Raw genomic sequence first — 14,544 nt, forward strand, 5'->3', positions numbered from 1 at the left:
ATATTTAAACTTCAAGTTGCAGGTCTGATAGACTGATGCTGAAAATGCTACTCAGGCAGGCCTTTTCTGTCTTCAGTAGCTAACATGTAGTTTTACTGACTCACTCTTTTTTACAGCATGTTCTTAAGAAGCTTTTGGCCATTACTGAACTGCTACAACAAAAACAAAATCAGTATTCGGTGTCTAACAACATCAGGTAGCAGCTCTCTACCTGAATTCTGCATGGATCCAGCACGCCCAACATGGCAACTCTCACCAGTATCACTTCCTTCTTGCTCTTGCCAAAAACAGCACACCCTGTCACATTCCCAGTGATGTGTGAACTATGCAAAAAGAAAACAAAGATCCTGTTGGTGAATGATTGTACCAGCAGATTTTTTTAAAGCTATCTGTGCAGGACATTTGCACTTTTTTTTTTTTCCACTTGGAAACAATGAAATTTCACAACCTCTGAGCCTTGGTGTACAGTTAACCTTCCGCAGAGAAAATGCTGTGACTGTGTCTAGGACTTTGAAATTTTCAGCACCTCTGATTGCCAAAGTTTTTGCTGTCTGATTGGAAAAGAATTATCAACTGACATGAGAAGAAAGATGTTGTTCTGACAACCACCTATAACTAACTGGATAACATTTCTTACTGTAATTTCTGACTGGTAACAATAATTATGACTTCTGACTGTTTCAACCACTTTTAAGTTGTATTTACAGTTTCCAGAATTTGATGTTATGGTAGGAACCACCTTTACTGTACATGTTTTATACCATGCTGTTTCTCTTGCTGGAATGATGTTGAAAGAGAATATGCAGAATGGGTCTTGTCAGCTTTATTTTTTTGATGTGCCACTGATTCATCTGAATAGTTCTTCCATAAAGAACTGTATATCCAGATAAATCACAATGCTTTTGTAAAATGTTTACAACAGTAAATAATTTGAATTCAGTAAATTTATTGATCATTATATCAGACATGCATGCATTCATTAAACCATTTTATAAAATAGGTATCGTTTGGTCTTTTTTGTACTGTAAGTCTAGCATAAATATTTTTATAAGTGAAAAGTAAGTTTTTAAAATAAATCAAGCTGCCTATTTCTAACTCTATGGAAACTGGCTTCCTGGCTACTGTGGAAATTTTTTAGTGTCGGCACTGGTGGTATACTTTGCAGTGTTTACAATGTGTCACTTTTTGAGCATGAGTCCTGAGACAGCATTACCTTGTCCTAATGCCTTAATTTGTACATTTTTGGGTGAGAAAATATATGTTAAAACTCCCTGCATAGGTTGAGATTTAATAAAAAGAAATTCTTTCCTGTGAGTGGGCTGAGGCACTGGCAGAGTGCCAGAGAAGCCAGGGATACCCCAGTCCACAGAAGTGTTGAAGGTGACATTGGACGAGGCTTGGAGCAACCTTGTCCAGTGTTCCTGCCCACCACAGTGCCATAAACTGTTAAAAAAATTAAGAAGTAAAATGTGCTGTTGATTTAAAGGGTATTTCATCATCACTGTGTGTTATGTTCTAGGCAGTGATATAATAATAGGGAATAAAAAGATTCACTGACAAGACCAATGGGATAACCACATAAATAATTTTAACATACAAACACTGTTGCAAATCTTTACAACACCTAGAGCGTTTTTCCTGTCTTATCAGAACTGCCAAATCACTGTCACACAAAATCAGAGACTTTGCTTTTGCACCTTTGCTGGAATACTAAAGTGGCTCTTGCTGTGTTGCCCTGGTCTCCAGCTGGAACAGCTTCTTGAAGGTGAAAGCTCCCAGATACCATATGTATGGCACTGGGCAGACACATGTGATGTTCTTCCATAGTGAAAATACATGCGTTTGCAATACCTTGTTACTAGACAAGTCTTTTTCTTAGATTGTTCCATAACCATGTCAAGTCTACGTTAAACTGCATCTCAGACAAGTAAGTAATTTACCTTTCAGTGTGTCCTACTTAAAACTTTGAGAGTGTATAACAGGGAATCTTTTGTAGATTTGGCTGCTTTGGTACAGGCAATATAAAATGGTAAAAATACAAACTGGAACACAGAGCTGCCTACCTAATTTACCTGTTACACACAAAATGCAGCAAAGACAATCAAACTGGGAAACACCCAAAGCTGCATGTACGTGTTTGTATTGTAGAACTCTAACTGGGTATATGAAAAGGCAATAAATCAGCTGGTGCTCCTAACACTACACTGCAGCCATATCAAACTGTTTCTGAATCAAAAACAGGGGCCAGATTTCTTGAAGCTAATCTTACTAGTGTTGGACTTGTAATGGATGAGGGTTTAATGAACCACAACTTTTTCTTTTAGGAAAGTAAAAGTCTTTACTGCCGAGGTAAGAACTAACAGCACAAAGATCTTAGGACACATAATAAGGAACCTGTGGCAGGCAGTCACACCTGACACCAGAGGGTGGTAGGAGTCCATCTTCCTTCAAAGTAATGCTGAATCCACAAGATCATCATCAGTCCACTCTTCCTAATAGAAGGAAAAAACACAGCACCGTAAGCAACATTTGTGTGTCGTGGTGTGGTGCTTATGGGCTGGATTTAAGAACTTACTGAGAAATTCCATGAACAGAAGACTAAAAAATATTTTAACTTGGGGCAATTCAGGCCTTTAACCTTAAAACTAGCTATCCATACCTACGCTTACAGTCATGGACACAGAGTCATGTTAGACACTCTTGTCAGCACCTGAGATAAAGAAGCATGAGCTTCATGTTGGATAACTATGTAGAGATTTCCAAAATAGCTCATACTGAACCTTCTCCTGATGTCCTCTGCTTTTTACGGCTTTGTAGATTACAGTCTAATATCAGCTAACTACAGGATTAATGAAGCCGTTAAGATATGAGCAGTCTGCACACACTGTAAGTTTTACAAAAGTTAAGCACACTTTCTCCTTAATGTCCTGGCCAGCAGAGATCTGCTCTTTCATGTGGCTATTACTCAGCAAAATATACACAAGTAGAAACTCAGTTCAGATACATCACTGATGAAAAACCGTGAGTTTCAGCACCTTTGGAACTGTAAAAAAGTTGATCACGAAGTGCTGTAGGCTATGTGAATATCCTATCAGGTTACTCCTTTAGGAAACAATAACAGATATAAATTAAAAAGAAGATCCAAAATCAAAATTGCCTCAGACTTAGCAGAGTAACTTAATACAAATTAAACTGGGGCAGGGAACAAGTGAAACCTCCAAAGCTCATACGGAGCTGTTAGTTCTAAGTCATTCTGTCATAAAGTGAACAGTTTTCCAAGTGCCTGTTTTATGGAGTTGCCAGTTTTAGTATACTTTTCAAGACTGGCATTTGGAATGAAAACTTACTAAAAATTTTTGCAGCAATAAAATTATAAAATAAGTTCAAGGTCCCGCATCTTGTTAGCATATACCTTCAATGCCAATTTTATTATAATCTTGTCTTAATAATGTTTTAGAGTCTAATTTTACACTATAGCATCAACCTACTATGATAATCTCTAATAGCAAGACACAAATCTTGTCTTTTAATCTTCACAATTTGGTAGGTGACCCTCTTTAGATGTTAGCATGTTTTTCTAAATGCCATCCTTAGTGTGTCTTAGACTATCAGTATCCAGCATCTTTAGTATCAAAATGAGTCCAATTAAAAAGGGTTCTACTCCACTGCCAGCATGGACTCTCTCCTGCCCATTGTCCAAACAAAAGCTCTGGAAGGTGTTCATCTCAGATGTGAAGGACAGCACTGTTTGTATTTGTTGAGTCACTCCACCTTAGTTATACTTGGTCTTTTAACGCAAAGTACTACTAGCAACCAATCCTTAATTCATGCGGCCTTGTTAACAAACTGTCTTGACATAAATTTAGGCCAACACTCTATACTGCTTTGAGCAAGAAACCAAATAAAGTAAATAAAAACTTCCAAAGCACAATAAACAGCAGGAAGCATGGTCTGCATGTTCACTCCCCTTTCCACAAAAGACAGGGGTGTTCAAGAACACTTCAAGTGCAGTCAGGTATGAAATCTGGCTCATTTAAAGTGAAAAAAGAGTTGAAAAATGTTCAGTCTGCACAACAAATAAAATTGTAATACAGATGCATAAATTTATCTCAGTAGCTGTGTGACTTTTGTCTTGGCATTAAGGGTGAAAAAAAACAGGAAAAACTTGTATAATAAGTTTACTAACCTCATCCATTTTACTTTTCTTTGTGACATATTCATCATCTTCATAACCTTTCCTCTTCTTCCTAACCCGGAAGAAAAGTGAAATGCTTAGGTATTTTTGTAAGTTAAGACTGTCATCATTTGACCCCAGGATTACAATATGGACATACCTGTTTCATAAAAAAAGAATGCCAGTGTCTCAGCCTGCATTTTGCTGGAAGTTCAGGGTGTAGTCCTTTCCATCCACATAATTCTTTAGAAAACATTAAGCCTTTACAGCATTCTTGTTTTAATCACCTGATTTTAAAGCCCTTAGTTCTCATCACATACAACATCAAGTGGTCACACCTTAGAAGCCACCCAGTATTCCAGTTTTGTTTTACAAAATAATCAGCTTGCCATGCAGATCTGCACATAAGAACCTGTTCATGTACTAATGAAAACACTACTTTGAGTCTTTGACCTCAGCTTCCAGTAGATACAGCAAGCAGGCAAACACTGTGTGCACATTTAAGGGTTTTCATTTTCCGTCACTCACACAGGTAAGAAAATATTAATGTTCATATGCCAATAAAAAAGGCCAAAGTTTAACACATCCAAGATATACTTACGGGTTTGTATTAAATGAGAGGTCCAAGCTGTGACACTTCTCTAACTTCTGTTTTAGAGCAGCAACCTCTTCAGGCCTCGGCAGTTCATATTTTTTAATGAGATTTTTCATGCCTAAAATGACAACAACACAGCTGTAAGCACACAGATAATTTCTATTCTGCCTTGTTGTGTTGGGTCTGCATGGCAAGATGTTGGTAGTGGGGGGCCTATAGGAGTGGCTTCTGTGAGACGCTGCTAGAGGCTCCCCCCATGCACAACAGAGGCAACGCCAGATGGTTCCAAGATGTATCCAGCACTGGCCAAGGCCAAGCCTATTAAGTGATAGTGGATGTACATCTGTGATAACACATTTAAAGGGCAAAATCCAAAAACTGATGCAACACAAATGGGTGCTGGAAAGAGGAATGAGAATATCTACACCCTACGTCTACCAGGGTCAGGGAGAAACATGAGGAAGGAAGTGCTGCAGGCACAGAAACAGATTCTCCTGGTGCAGACCATGGTGAAGCAGCTGTTTCTCTGCATGGAGGTCAGCAGGAGTGTGGAGTATGCAGCTGCACCTACAGCCTGTACAGGAGGCGATTTTGGAGCAGGTAGATGTGCCTGAAGGAGGCTGTGACCCCTTGGGAATACCATGCTATGTACCATACCATGTAGGGAAGAGAAACCTACACTACAGAATGTTTGCTGGCAAGACTTGTGCCCATGGGAGACTGGCACTGAAGCAGCCTATTTCTGAAGGGCTCTATCCCGTGTAATGTACCCACATTAGAGCAGTTAATGAAGAACTGTGAGCATGTGAGAAGGACTCATGTAAAAATTTGTAGATAACTGTCTGTGTGGGAGGGACTCCACACTGCAATGGGGGAAGAATGTGAGGAGGAAGGAGCAACAGAAACATGATATGCTGACTAGTCCCCCTGCACTGGAGGGAGAGAATTCATGAGTGAAATTGAATCCAGGAAGAAGGGAGGGGTGGGGGAAAGGTCTTTTTAAGAGTTGGTTTTTACTTCTCATTACCCTACTCTGATTTGATAGGTGATTAATTAATTTCCCCCAGTTGTGTCTGTTTTGCCCATGATAGTAACTGTAAGTGACCTCTCTCCCTGCTCTTATCATGAACTTGCTATTTTTTTTCTCTCCCCTGCCCAGCTAGGGAGGTCAGTGATAGGGTCTTTCTGGTCACCTGGCATCAAGCTGGGGTCAACCCACCACACTTGTGAATCACACAACCCTATCCAGTCTCCAGTGTGGCTGAGTATTGCTTATGTCATAGTCAGGCTTGAGCCAAGAGGTCATCCTTCCTTTCCTCATTGTAACTACACTGAAACAAGTATCCAGCATCACCCACACTGGATTTCCTTAAGGCAGAGTTCACATTATTCTGCTAACAAGCTTCAAAATATACAGGTATTTTTTGCAATCAACACTGTACCTGCTGTCCTAAAAAAATACCAGTTCCCGTCTTTCTAATAGTGCAAATTAAATTTACAAGTTTTTTTTTTCTCTACCACCAGTACTATGTAGATGTAATTTACAAATGTTTGAAAAATTTCCTTCCAATCATCTTATGTTTACGGAAGAGCTACCTTTGGGCTAAAGCTACCATCCACAAAAACTGAAGAGTAAGTGATCCCAGCATTCCCTTCCATCTCAGCAATGGAAGTTTAAAGACCTGATTTGTTAGAAGACCAGAAAGTAAAGGACATCTTAAATTTTATAAATTAAAGGTAAATTGAATTTGTAGACCCTGGTTACTTGTATGGTGCATTCACTCCTCATGTCAGCCAGCCTAGTTTCACTGCCACCACTCCCATTTGAAGTGCATGCATTAGCTTAATGCATTCAGTAACTGATTACCTACTGGGAATTTCATATAACAGCCTTTTCATTTAAATACAAAAAGGTAAAAATCAGTGTACTACACTTCCTTTTACCACGGTAGCATTCTTAATATTTGTAAAATATACACAAACACACAAAGATATTTCTCACACTAGTGAAACTAAGCATCTTCTGAAACATCTTATAGCTGCAAACCAGATGTGCAGTATAAATACTGGCACATCACATTAGTCCTTTATTTGGTAGTAGTAATTACATGCAGGCTTTGCCTGAAACTGCAATGTTTAAGATACGGTGACTTAAAAAGCAATTTCATTCTGTCCTACAGATACCATTATCTAGTTCTCAAATTTCTCACTTCCCAATCAGTTGCTAGCACTTAACTGACTCTAGCACTTATGTCTGAAAGCATCAGGCATGTCCTCTGCCTTTTATTTTTTTTAATTTGTTCATATTAATTTGTTTAATTTATTTGTTCATTTTGTCGTTTTTCCTCTTCCATCCACATCCTGGGTAGCTCATTCTACTGTCTGCAGCTTACTTATGCATGCCTTAAGGTGAAGAGAACCATTTGAAGCAGACCCTTCTATCTAAAGCTTTTGTAATTTGGAAAAAGATGGTTTTTCCTCATTTTGAGATATTCTTTAACGTAATTTTCCAATGTTTACTTACATTTCATTTCATCTAGTAATCTGGATAAGGTTGATCTGTCCTCTTTCAGCATAAGACTTTCTGATAAATAGCTGCAAAGAGACATTGAAGAATAAATTTTTAAAGTGTCATAATAATTTATTGCAATCATTTTTAAGTTAGTAAAAGGTGTATTACTTTTAATTAACATCTCCCAGAGCTTTATAATTATATAAGTAAGAACGCTTTGTTTACTGAAGTGCTATAAAGTGATAAAAAAGCTAATCTGTCACTAAGAAGGTAACAAAAATATTCCACCAGTCATGAAGAAATAATACTGCCAAATTAAGTATTTCTAAGCCTCAGAGAGCTAAGTCAAATTAAGTTTATGACTTTATGACAACATCATGCTATTGTACAAAATGCCCACAGGACAAGCAATTACTACAGTGGTTTTCAGACTGAGCAATAGCAAAGCATGCAAGACAGGCCTGCTTCTTTTGGCAGCCGAAAGCTGTTACTAAATGCTGTCTTGCATGAGCCTATGGGTCCCTTCCTCCTTTCCAATGAGATCAAACTTCTCTTTAGTAAGAACACTAATGCAGACTGCCTGGATAAAATGGACATGAGCAATCGTCCTCACCAACACCCACAACAACCAAGGAGTTCTATCCTTTCCCCCATAAGAGCAACACGTATTCCAACTCCCACGTGTTCTGTACCACCTCTAGAGCTGCACCTGACCACAGACCATCAGCTTCTCTCACGTCTGGCAGCAAAAACTCACATCAAACAGTAAATGACAAGCTTATAACAACTGTATGGTGCAAACAGATAACGAAGACTTGAATTCTTCCTGAATATGCCAACAAAGTTTAGACACCTTGAATCACACATTATCTACAAATTATTTTCGTCCTTTTTGCAAGCACAGTTCTCTAAATTTTGGCATGAGCCGTACAGAACACAGGTCTAAGAATGAGATCAACTTTCAAGTTAAAGTAAGCACCTGAATGTTTATACACAATTCTCAGAAGAGTGAATCCTGTAAGGAATACTCCCAACACTCCTTATGTCAGAACTAGAGAGATTTGAGATACATTTAGAACAGATGGAAGATTTTATTTTAAAAGAACATTTTGGATTTAGAACAGGTGTTACACTCCAGATGCAAAATGCTCACAGGTAGTGGCATGATATTAAAACATGCCAGGTACATCTCATTACAGCAACTACTTCAGCTCATCTGAAAACTGTAAGAAAACTAAACCAAACTACACATTTCAGTAAAAGTATCAGTGTTTCACAGTACCTCTGCAAACACCAGTGGCAAGGACACAAAAGCGAAAGAAAAGATTGATTTAAAGCAACACATTACCCCTGGTGCATATCCATGGAAACTGAACAGTTGCAGCAGCCAAACACAGCACGTTACAGCATGCCCATCAGCTGTCAGTTTAGTGTAATTTCAGTTGACTCTCAGTTTCTACCATAATTCCACTTTCTTCCCTGTGTAACCCTCAAACTGAGTCTGAAAATCCTACGCTAATCTAATTAAGGCAAAGTCATCAGTTTTTTTTAACTTCTTCCAAACGAATATAAAAACCAGACAGCAACTGACTGCTTTCATCACCTATTTGTGAAAATGAACAGTACCACTACTATTCTAAAACATAAAGAACAGACAAGTGCTAGCAATCAGTAAATACACAATTCTAGTAGTTAAGAATGTCTAGAGCAGAACAATTTTACACAAGAAGCAAAGAGATTGTTTAAATCACGCATATAAGAAAAAAAATACTACCTTTCCATATTAATTCCTGCTCTTGAGCCACTAGATAATATCGCAGTGAGAGCAATCTGTGAGGGAGTAAAGAGCAGATATGCATCTGTCAGAGCCACTCGGTTAAGGAAGTCGTCAGCTGTTTTCCTTAAAACTTCAGGATTTTCCAGCACTGGATAGCGAGTCTATAAAGTAATGATTTAGAAAAAAAGGCAGCTTTTTGTCATTCCTGTTCATAAGCTCAGAACACACAATTCAACAGTATTTTATAAAGTGGAAAAGTAGCAGACAATATCTTTATCCCAAAAACATCCTAAATAACTTAAAGACCATAAGTAAAACAACTATCTTTCAGGTATCTATCACCATAGAAATTAGATCTTTTAAATCACAGGCACAAAAGGAAATAAAGTTTTTCAAGACAATGCATGACAGACTTGTATTACTTTACTACACAGAGCATAAGCATATCAGAGAATATTACCTTAATATCAATTAGAAATCCCTCAAATGGCCTGTATGGATTGTGGATGATGAGATGGAAGTTCAGTTGCTGAATAAGTAGCAGTTCATATTCCAGTATTTGTTCAAGAGCTTTTTCCTGTCCAAGAGGACTTTCTCGAAGGTTACTGACAAACTGTGCACTGGATACATTAAATTCATCTACTTTGCAGGCCAAAAATGTGCATGTTAGCCTTGAGGAGGGAAAAAACCAAAAAAGCAAACAATTGACATATGCAGAATCCATTCATCCATTTGTTCTGAATACAGCAAAAATACAGTGAAACTGACCATATTTTGTCTTTACTCCTACTTAAGCTCTCAGATTTTCTTTCTTGGTTTTTTTTCAGGACTTAAAAAATATAAAGATCATACCTCTAATATTTCATTTGATAGAGTAAATCAAGAAGTGTTGATAACTCACATTATTATCCGAGGATGATGCTCCATCACTGAATTATTGAGGTAAAAACGTTTGAAATACATGCAAGCTGTTCCCTAAATTGAAAAAAAATGGGGAGGGAAAAATATAAAAATTGAGTAAAAAAAAAAATATATAAATACATAAAAATAAAAAAAACACCCACAAACCACGAAAGTTTGCATATATACTACAGGCATACAGGATACACTGAGCCACTAAGACACATACAGCCATTAAATGTCATTAAGTATTTCAAACTCTTTACTTTTGCCTGCAAGAACCTTACATTACAACTGTAATACAAACTGATTTTCTTTTTTTAGACATGCTTAAAAAGCCAACAGTATCTTTATGAAATTTTAAATAATGAAATTTAAAAATCAAAGGCTGAAAAAAATTATCCAGAAAGCTGCAAGCAATTCAAACCATTTGATTTTTTACATCAGTAAATTTTGCAGCATGTTTATCAGCATGAAAGCTGATGCTTTCCAAGATAAGACTCTGCAGGAGCTACTTCTCAAACATCAGTCTGGCTTCACAGAACATGCCATGGCAGTGACTACCATCTTTCAAAGACACCCTCGAGCATGGTGCTCTTCAGCACACCTGCGTGGAAAAGGGAGGATTAACAGGGGACAATATAAATCATACACCTTAATGTCTTAGTGAGAGAGAGAGAGACAATTTCACTCCATTCTTCACCTCTACATCCCCACTTCTCCCTTCTAAAAGACGCTCTTTTGCATTCAAGACACATAAGTTCATGGTAATTCTGCTTTTCCTTTGTAGGATAATATTTTGCCAGTATACAATCCAGCTTATTTCGTGGTCAGAGAAGCACAAATGCTGGTGAAACATCTGAAGGCGAACCCAAATTTCGGATCGTCTCCTTTAGCGACTGGGAGATTGTTTCAGTTACCCAAGCAAGTTTAAGAGCCACAAGCAAAAGATAACGTTGAAAAACATCAGATTCTGAAACGGCTACACGTGTCAGAAAACGAAATAAAAAAAAACAACAAAACAACCAAAAAAGCGGCCACATACTGTAGTGCTAGAAAAGAGAAAAGAGATAACGAGATTTAAAGACATCCGCGCCCTCAAGAACAAGCCAAGCAGGCAGCAGGCGATGGAATAAGGAGGGCCGAGGCGGCGGCTCCTCCTCGCCTCGCTTACCACAACGGACCGCGGCATCGCGGGCTTAAATGCGGCGCAGAAATCCAGCAGCCTCTTCTCGTAGTACTTGCATAGCGCCAGCTCCTCGTGCGGCTCCAGCAGCACCGGGTCGCCCGGCGGCACCTTGGGAGAAGCAAAGCCGCACCTGAGTTCGCCGCAGTCTCACCCTGTCGCCCCGCGCCCGCAACTCCTGTGTCCCCGCGCACCTTCCCGCTGGCCGCTGCCCTGGCCCGGGCCCGGCGGTTCCCCTCAGCGCGGCGCCGCGCCAGTTCCTCCTCGCCATGGAAGGTCCAGTGCCGGCGCTGCGTGCTGCTGTAGAACATTTCCCAGCAACATGGCCGCATTCGCGCGCGGCACGCCGGGAGCCGCCCTAGTGCGTGAGGCGCGGCGGAGCGGGCCCAGGACACTCCCTCCTGGGAGAGGGGTATTTCCGTTTTCTTTTCCAAACTTTTCCGGTTTAAGGAAGAGCTGTGGCAAAACAGTATGTCATAAACTTTTGCAGAATAGCAGCACTCTTGTGTTTCTCTTTCGGTTTTATTCATATATACATGCAAATTTGCATTGCACTTGTGCAGCCTTACGTTGAGTTCTGGGGACAGTTTTGGGCACCGCAATGTAAGACATTAAGCTATTGTAGAGCATGCAAAGGAAGGCAATCAGGATGCTGAGGGCCTGGAGCAGAAGCCATATGAGGAGTAGCTGAGGTCACTTGGAATGTTCAGCCTGGAAGAGACTGAGGAGAGACCTCATCATTGCAGCCTACAACTTCCTTGTAGGGAAGAGGAAGGGTAGATATTGATCTCTTCTCTGTGGTGACCAGTGATAGGACTCGAGTAAATACCATGAAGTTAAGTCATTGGAGGTTTAGGTTGGATATCAGGAAAAAGTTTTTGACCCACAGGGTAATCGAACAAACTCCCCAGGGAAGTGGTCACATCACCCAGTCTGATGGATTTGAGAAGTGTTTGGACAATGCTCTCAGGCACATGGTGTGATTTTTTGGAGTGTCCTGTGCAGGCCCAGGAACTGAACTTTATGATTGTGGTGGATCTCTGCCAAGTCAGAATATTCTGTGGTTCTGCTCCCTTAAGTTCCTTCAGTAGTCTCCTGCTTTCCCCAGATAACCACTAGATATAAAATCCAATTATGCTTTTAAGGAAGCAGCATTTCATAACCTCCATGCTTCAGCCAGAAATTTTAGATATTACTGTGTAGTATCTAATATTTGTGTTTAAAGTATGTGCAGAAAGGATGTAGAACATACTTTTGTGGACAGTCACAGGCCTTGTAGTTAAAAGTGTTACCCAACAATTTGTGTTCTTTTAAAAGGAGTTTATGCAGCAGTGGGGGAAAATTCTTTTAACCTTAGCACAATAGCGTTTGATCCCTATTTAGGATTAATGCTTTGTTTCGTACCATGCAGTGCTTACTACAAACACTAGGGATAAATGTGGCTTTGTTTTAACTCTCTGCATCTGTGACTAATAAGCCTTGTGCCAGCTAGTGTGGGAAATGACATAACTTTACTCATAATTTTTAAAATTAATTATTTTAATTGTCTCTTCTAATTAATTGTTTTAATTATTTTGAGGCAATGTAATTTTACACCTTGTCATATGCCATTAGAGCCAGCATTTAGCAAGGTTGTGATAAGCCAGTATTGTGGGAACATGGTTTGGGAAAATTACTGAAACTTTAAGTTTCGCTGAAACAAGTGTAATCAACACTGATCTAATTCAATTATCTCAGATCTAGAAGGATGTTAACAAAGCCTTGCAGACACATCTATTTTTGAAAGTGGACACAAGTAATGCAAAATTCATGAACCACAAGGACATTTTGCAGAAACTTAAGATAAGGAAGAAAATAACCAAGTCAGTTCAGCAGTTGTACTGGATGTGCTGTTTGGGAAAAAGATAATAAAAAGACTGAAGAACTGGGCTAATTAGCATGAGAAGTGAGAAAACAAACAGGAGATAGAATACTAATTAATGAAGAGAAATATGGAACTTACAGCAAATGAACATTAATTTCTTTATTTGCTACAGTGTATATATAGTGAGAAGTTTTGAAAGTGGATGTGCGTATTAGGTGAAGCTATCACCATGCACCCAACACATTGAAGAAATATCAGCTTTCTAACATAACAAGACATAACAAACTGATTAGAGAGTTTCTTTCCTTCTTTTTAGTGACAAAGTGGTTCCTTGCAAGCAGACATGACAAAGGTCCTTTCCCTAAACTACACAAGAAATAATTATCTATATAGTCTGAATCCATCAATACTTTGCCTTAAATTACAGTAATCAGCACATCCAACATATATATAGTTTCAAATCTGGCCTAATCTGAGTTCCAAGAGCCATTATGTACAGAAATACCAAAAGGGTGTTGTTGTGCATCTGATTGTGACAGTTCCGTCCCAAATTAGGGACTCCTAAATAGTGCACATTATTATAACAATTGGTTTACTGAGTATTATTGTAAATATGTTGACAGCATCACTCTAAGAGTAAAATGTAAGAATAGGAATGAAAATTTCTAAAAAGAGCAGTGCAGAGAATAAAGCAGATTTTTTTTTCCATTTTTTTATGATTCCATGTCTTTTATACCTTTCACTTTTCAGAATCTTCAAAGGTGTTTGGGTTGAAGGATACCAAACAGCTACGGACTTCACTGATTGTAGTTCTTCCTTAACTTTAAATGGTATGATGAATTATTAGTGATTCTAAAATTCAGTCTGAAAGTGGACAAAGGTAGATTTAGATAAAATATCTGGAATTGTAATCATAAAATACTCAGAAAAACCTTCGTGTGCTTGCTCTGTGAGCAAGCTATGAACAGAACCAAGAATTTACTGTTTCTAGTTCTCTATTGTTTCTTTTCACAGTAATGTTTTTCACAAAGTCTTTACCCACAAGGCAATTTTGATATATTATCTTGTAGCCAAAGAGGTTAATTAAAAGAAGAAATACTGCAATGTGATTTTTGTGCAAGTGATAAGGTTTACAAAGAATGGCATAGAATGCACTAATAAAGTGCAGAGTGAGCATAAAATGTTTTACTACATTCAGAAAGATAATTACAAGAACTGAAAGTTTTTTGGAAAGTGGAGCTGTATGACTTATAAATCAGTTGCTCAACTCAGTCAAATTTAAATGTTTGATGTTTGTCTTTTATGCTGGTTTTAAACATGTTATATGCAGAGATATTTGTTCAGAATTATGCAAGTAGCAAGGTAACCAAGCAAAACAACTTATAAGCGAATAAAAGCTCTCCAGTAGCCTAGGTATTTCAGCGTGTTCAGCAATTTCTCAGAAAAATTGCCCGAAGGTGTAAATAAGTACCTACCACCGAAATGCGGAAAACATTTTCCTGCTTGTATCAACAAATACCACAGAGGTATTCCTCC

At 38.6% G+C, this 14,544-nt stretch overlaps 2 protein-coding genes across 4 annotated transcripts in view; one reads left to right on the top strand and one right to left on the bottom strand.

The window, feature by feature from the left end:
• RASA1 (RAS p21 protein activator 1) overlaps positions 1-1,255 on the top strand; it is a 46,017-nt gene extending 44,762 nt beyond the window's left edge. For both annotated transcript variants that reach the window (XM_005495343.3, XM_074533569.1), the window contains one exon: positions 117-1,255. In XM_005495343.3, the coding sequence (XP_005495400.2) occupies positions 117-200 (84 nt within the window). In that variant the 3' untranslated portion in view covers positions 201-1,255. The remainder of the gene's footprint in view (positions 1-116) is intronic.
• On the bottom strand, positions 542-11,520 carry CCNH (cyclin H). Of its 2 annotated transcripts, none has more exons than XM_026798138.2 (9): positions 11,339-11,520; positions 11,133-11,255; positions 9,960-10,033; positions 9,519-9,729; positions 9,056-9,111; positions 7,294-7,364; positions 4,776-4,887; positions 4,187-4,247; positions 542-2,492 (listed from the first exon to the last, which is right to left on the bottom strand). In XM_026798138.2, the coding sequence occupies exons 1-9, from the start codon at positions 11,474-11,476 to the stop codon at positions 2,448-2,450; spliced, it is 891 nt and encodes a 296-aa protein (XP_026653939.1). In that variant the 5' UTR covers positions 11,477-11,520; the 3' UTR covers positions 542-2,447. The 2 variants fall into 2 exon arrangements, with proteins under 2 accessions (XP_026653939.1, XP_026653938.1); XM_026798137.2 differs by having other exon boundaries at positions 9,056-9,219; positions 11,339-11,516.
• Between the last annotated feature and the right edge of the window lie 3,024 nt (positions 11,521-14,544).

Source organism: Zonotrichia albicollis, chromosome Z (genome assembly GCF_047830755.1).
Source record: "Zonotrichia albicollis isolate bZonAlb1 chromosome Z, bZonAlb1.hap1, whole genome shotgun sequence".
NCBI classification, from domain to species: domain Eukaryota; kingdom Metazoa; phylum Chordata; class Aves; order Passeriformes; family Passerellidae; genus Zonotrichia; species Zonotrichia albicollis.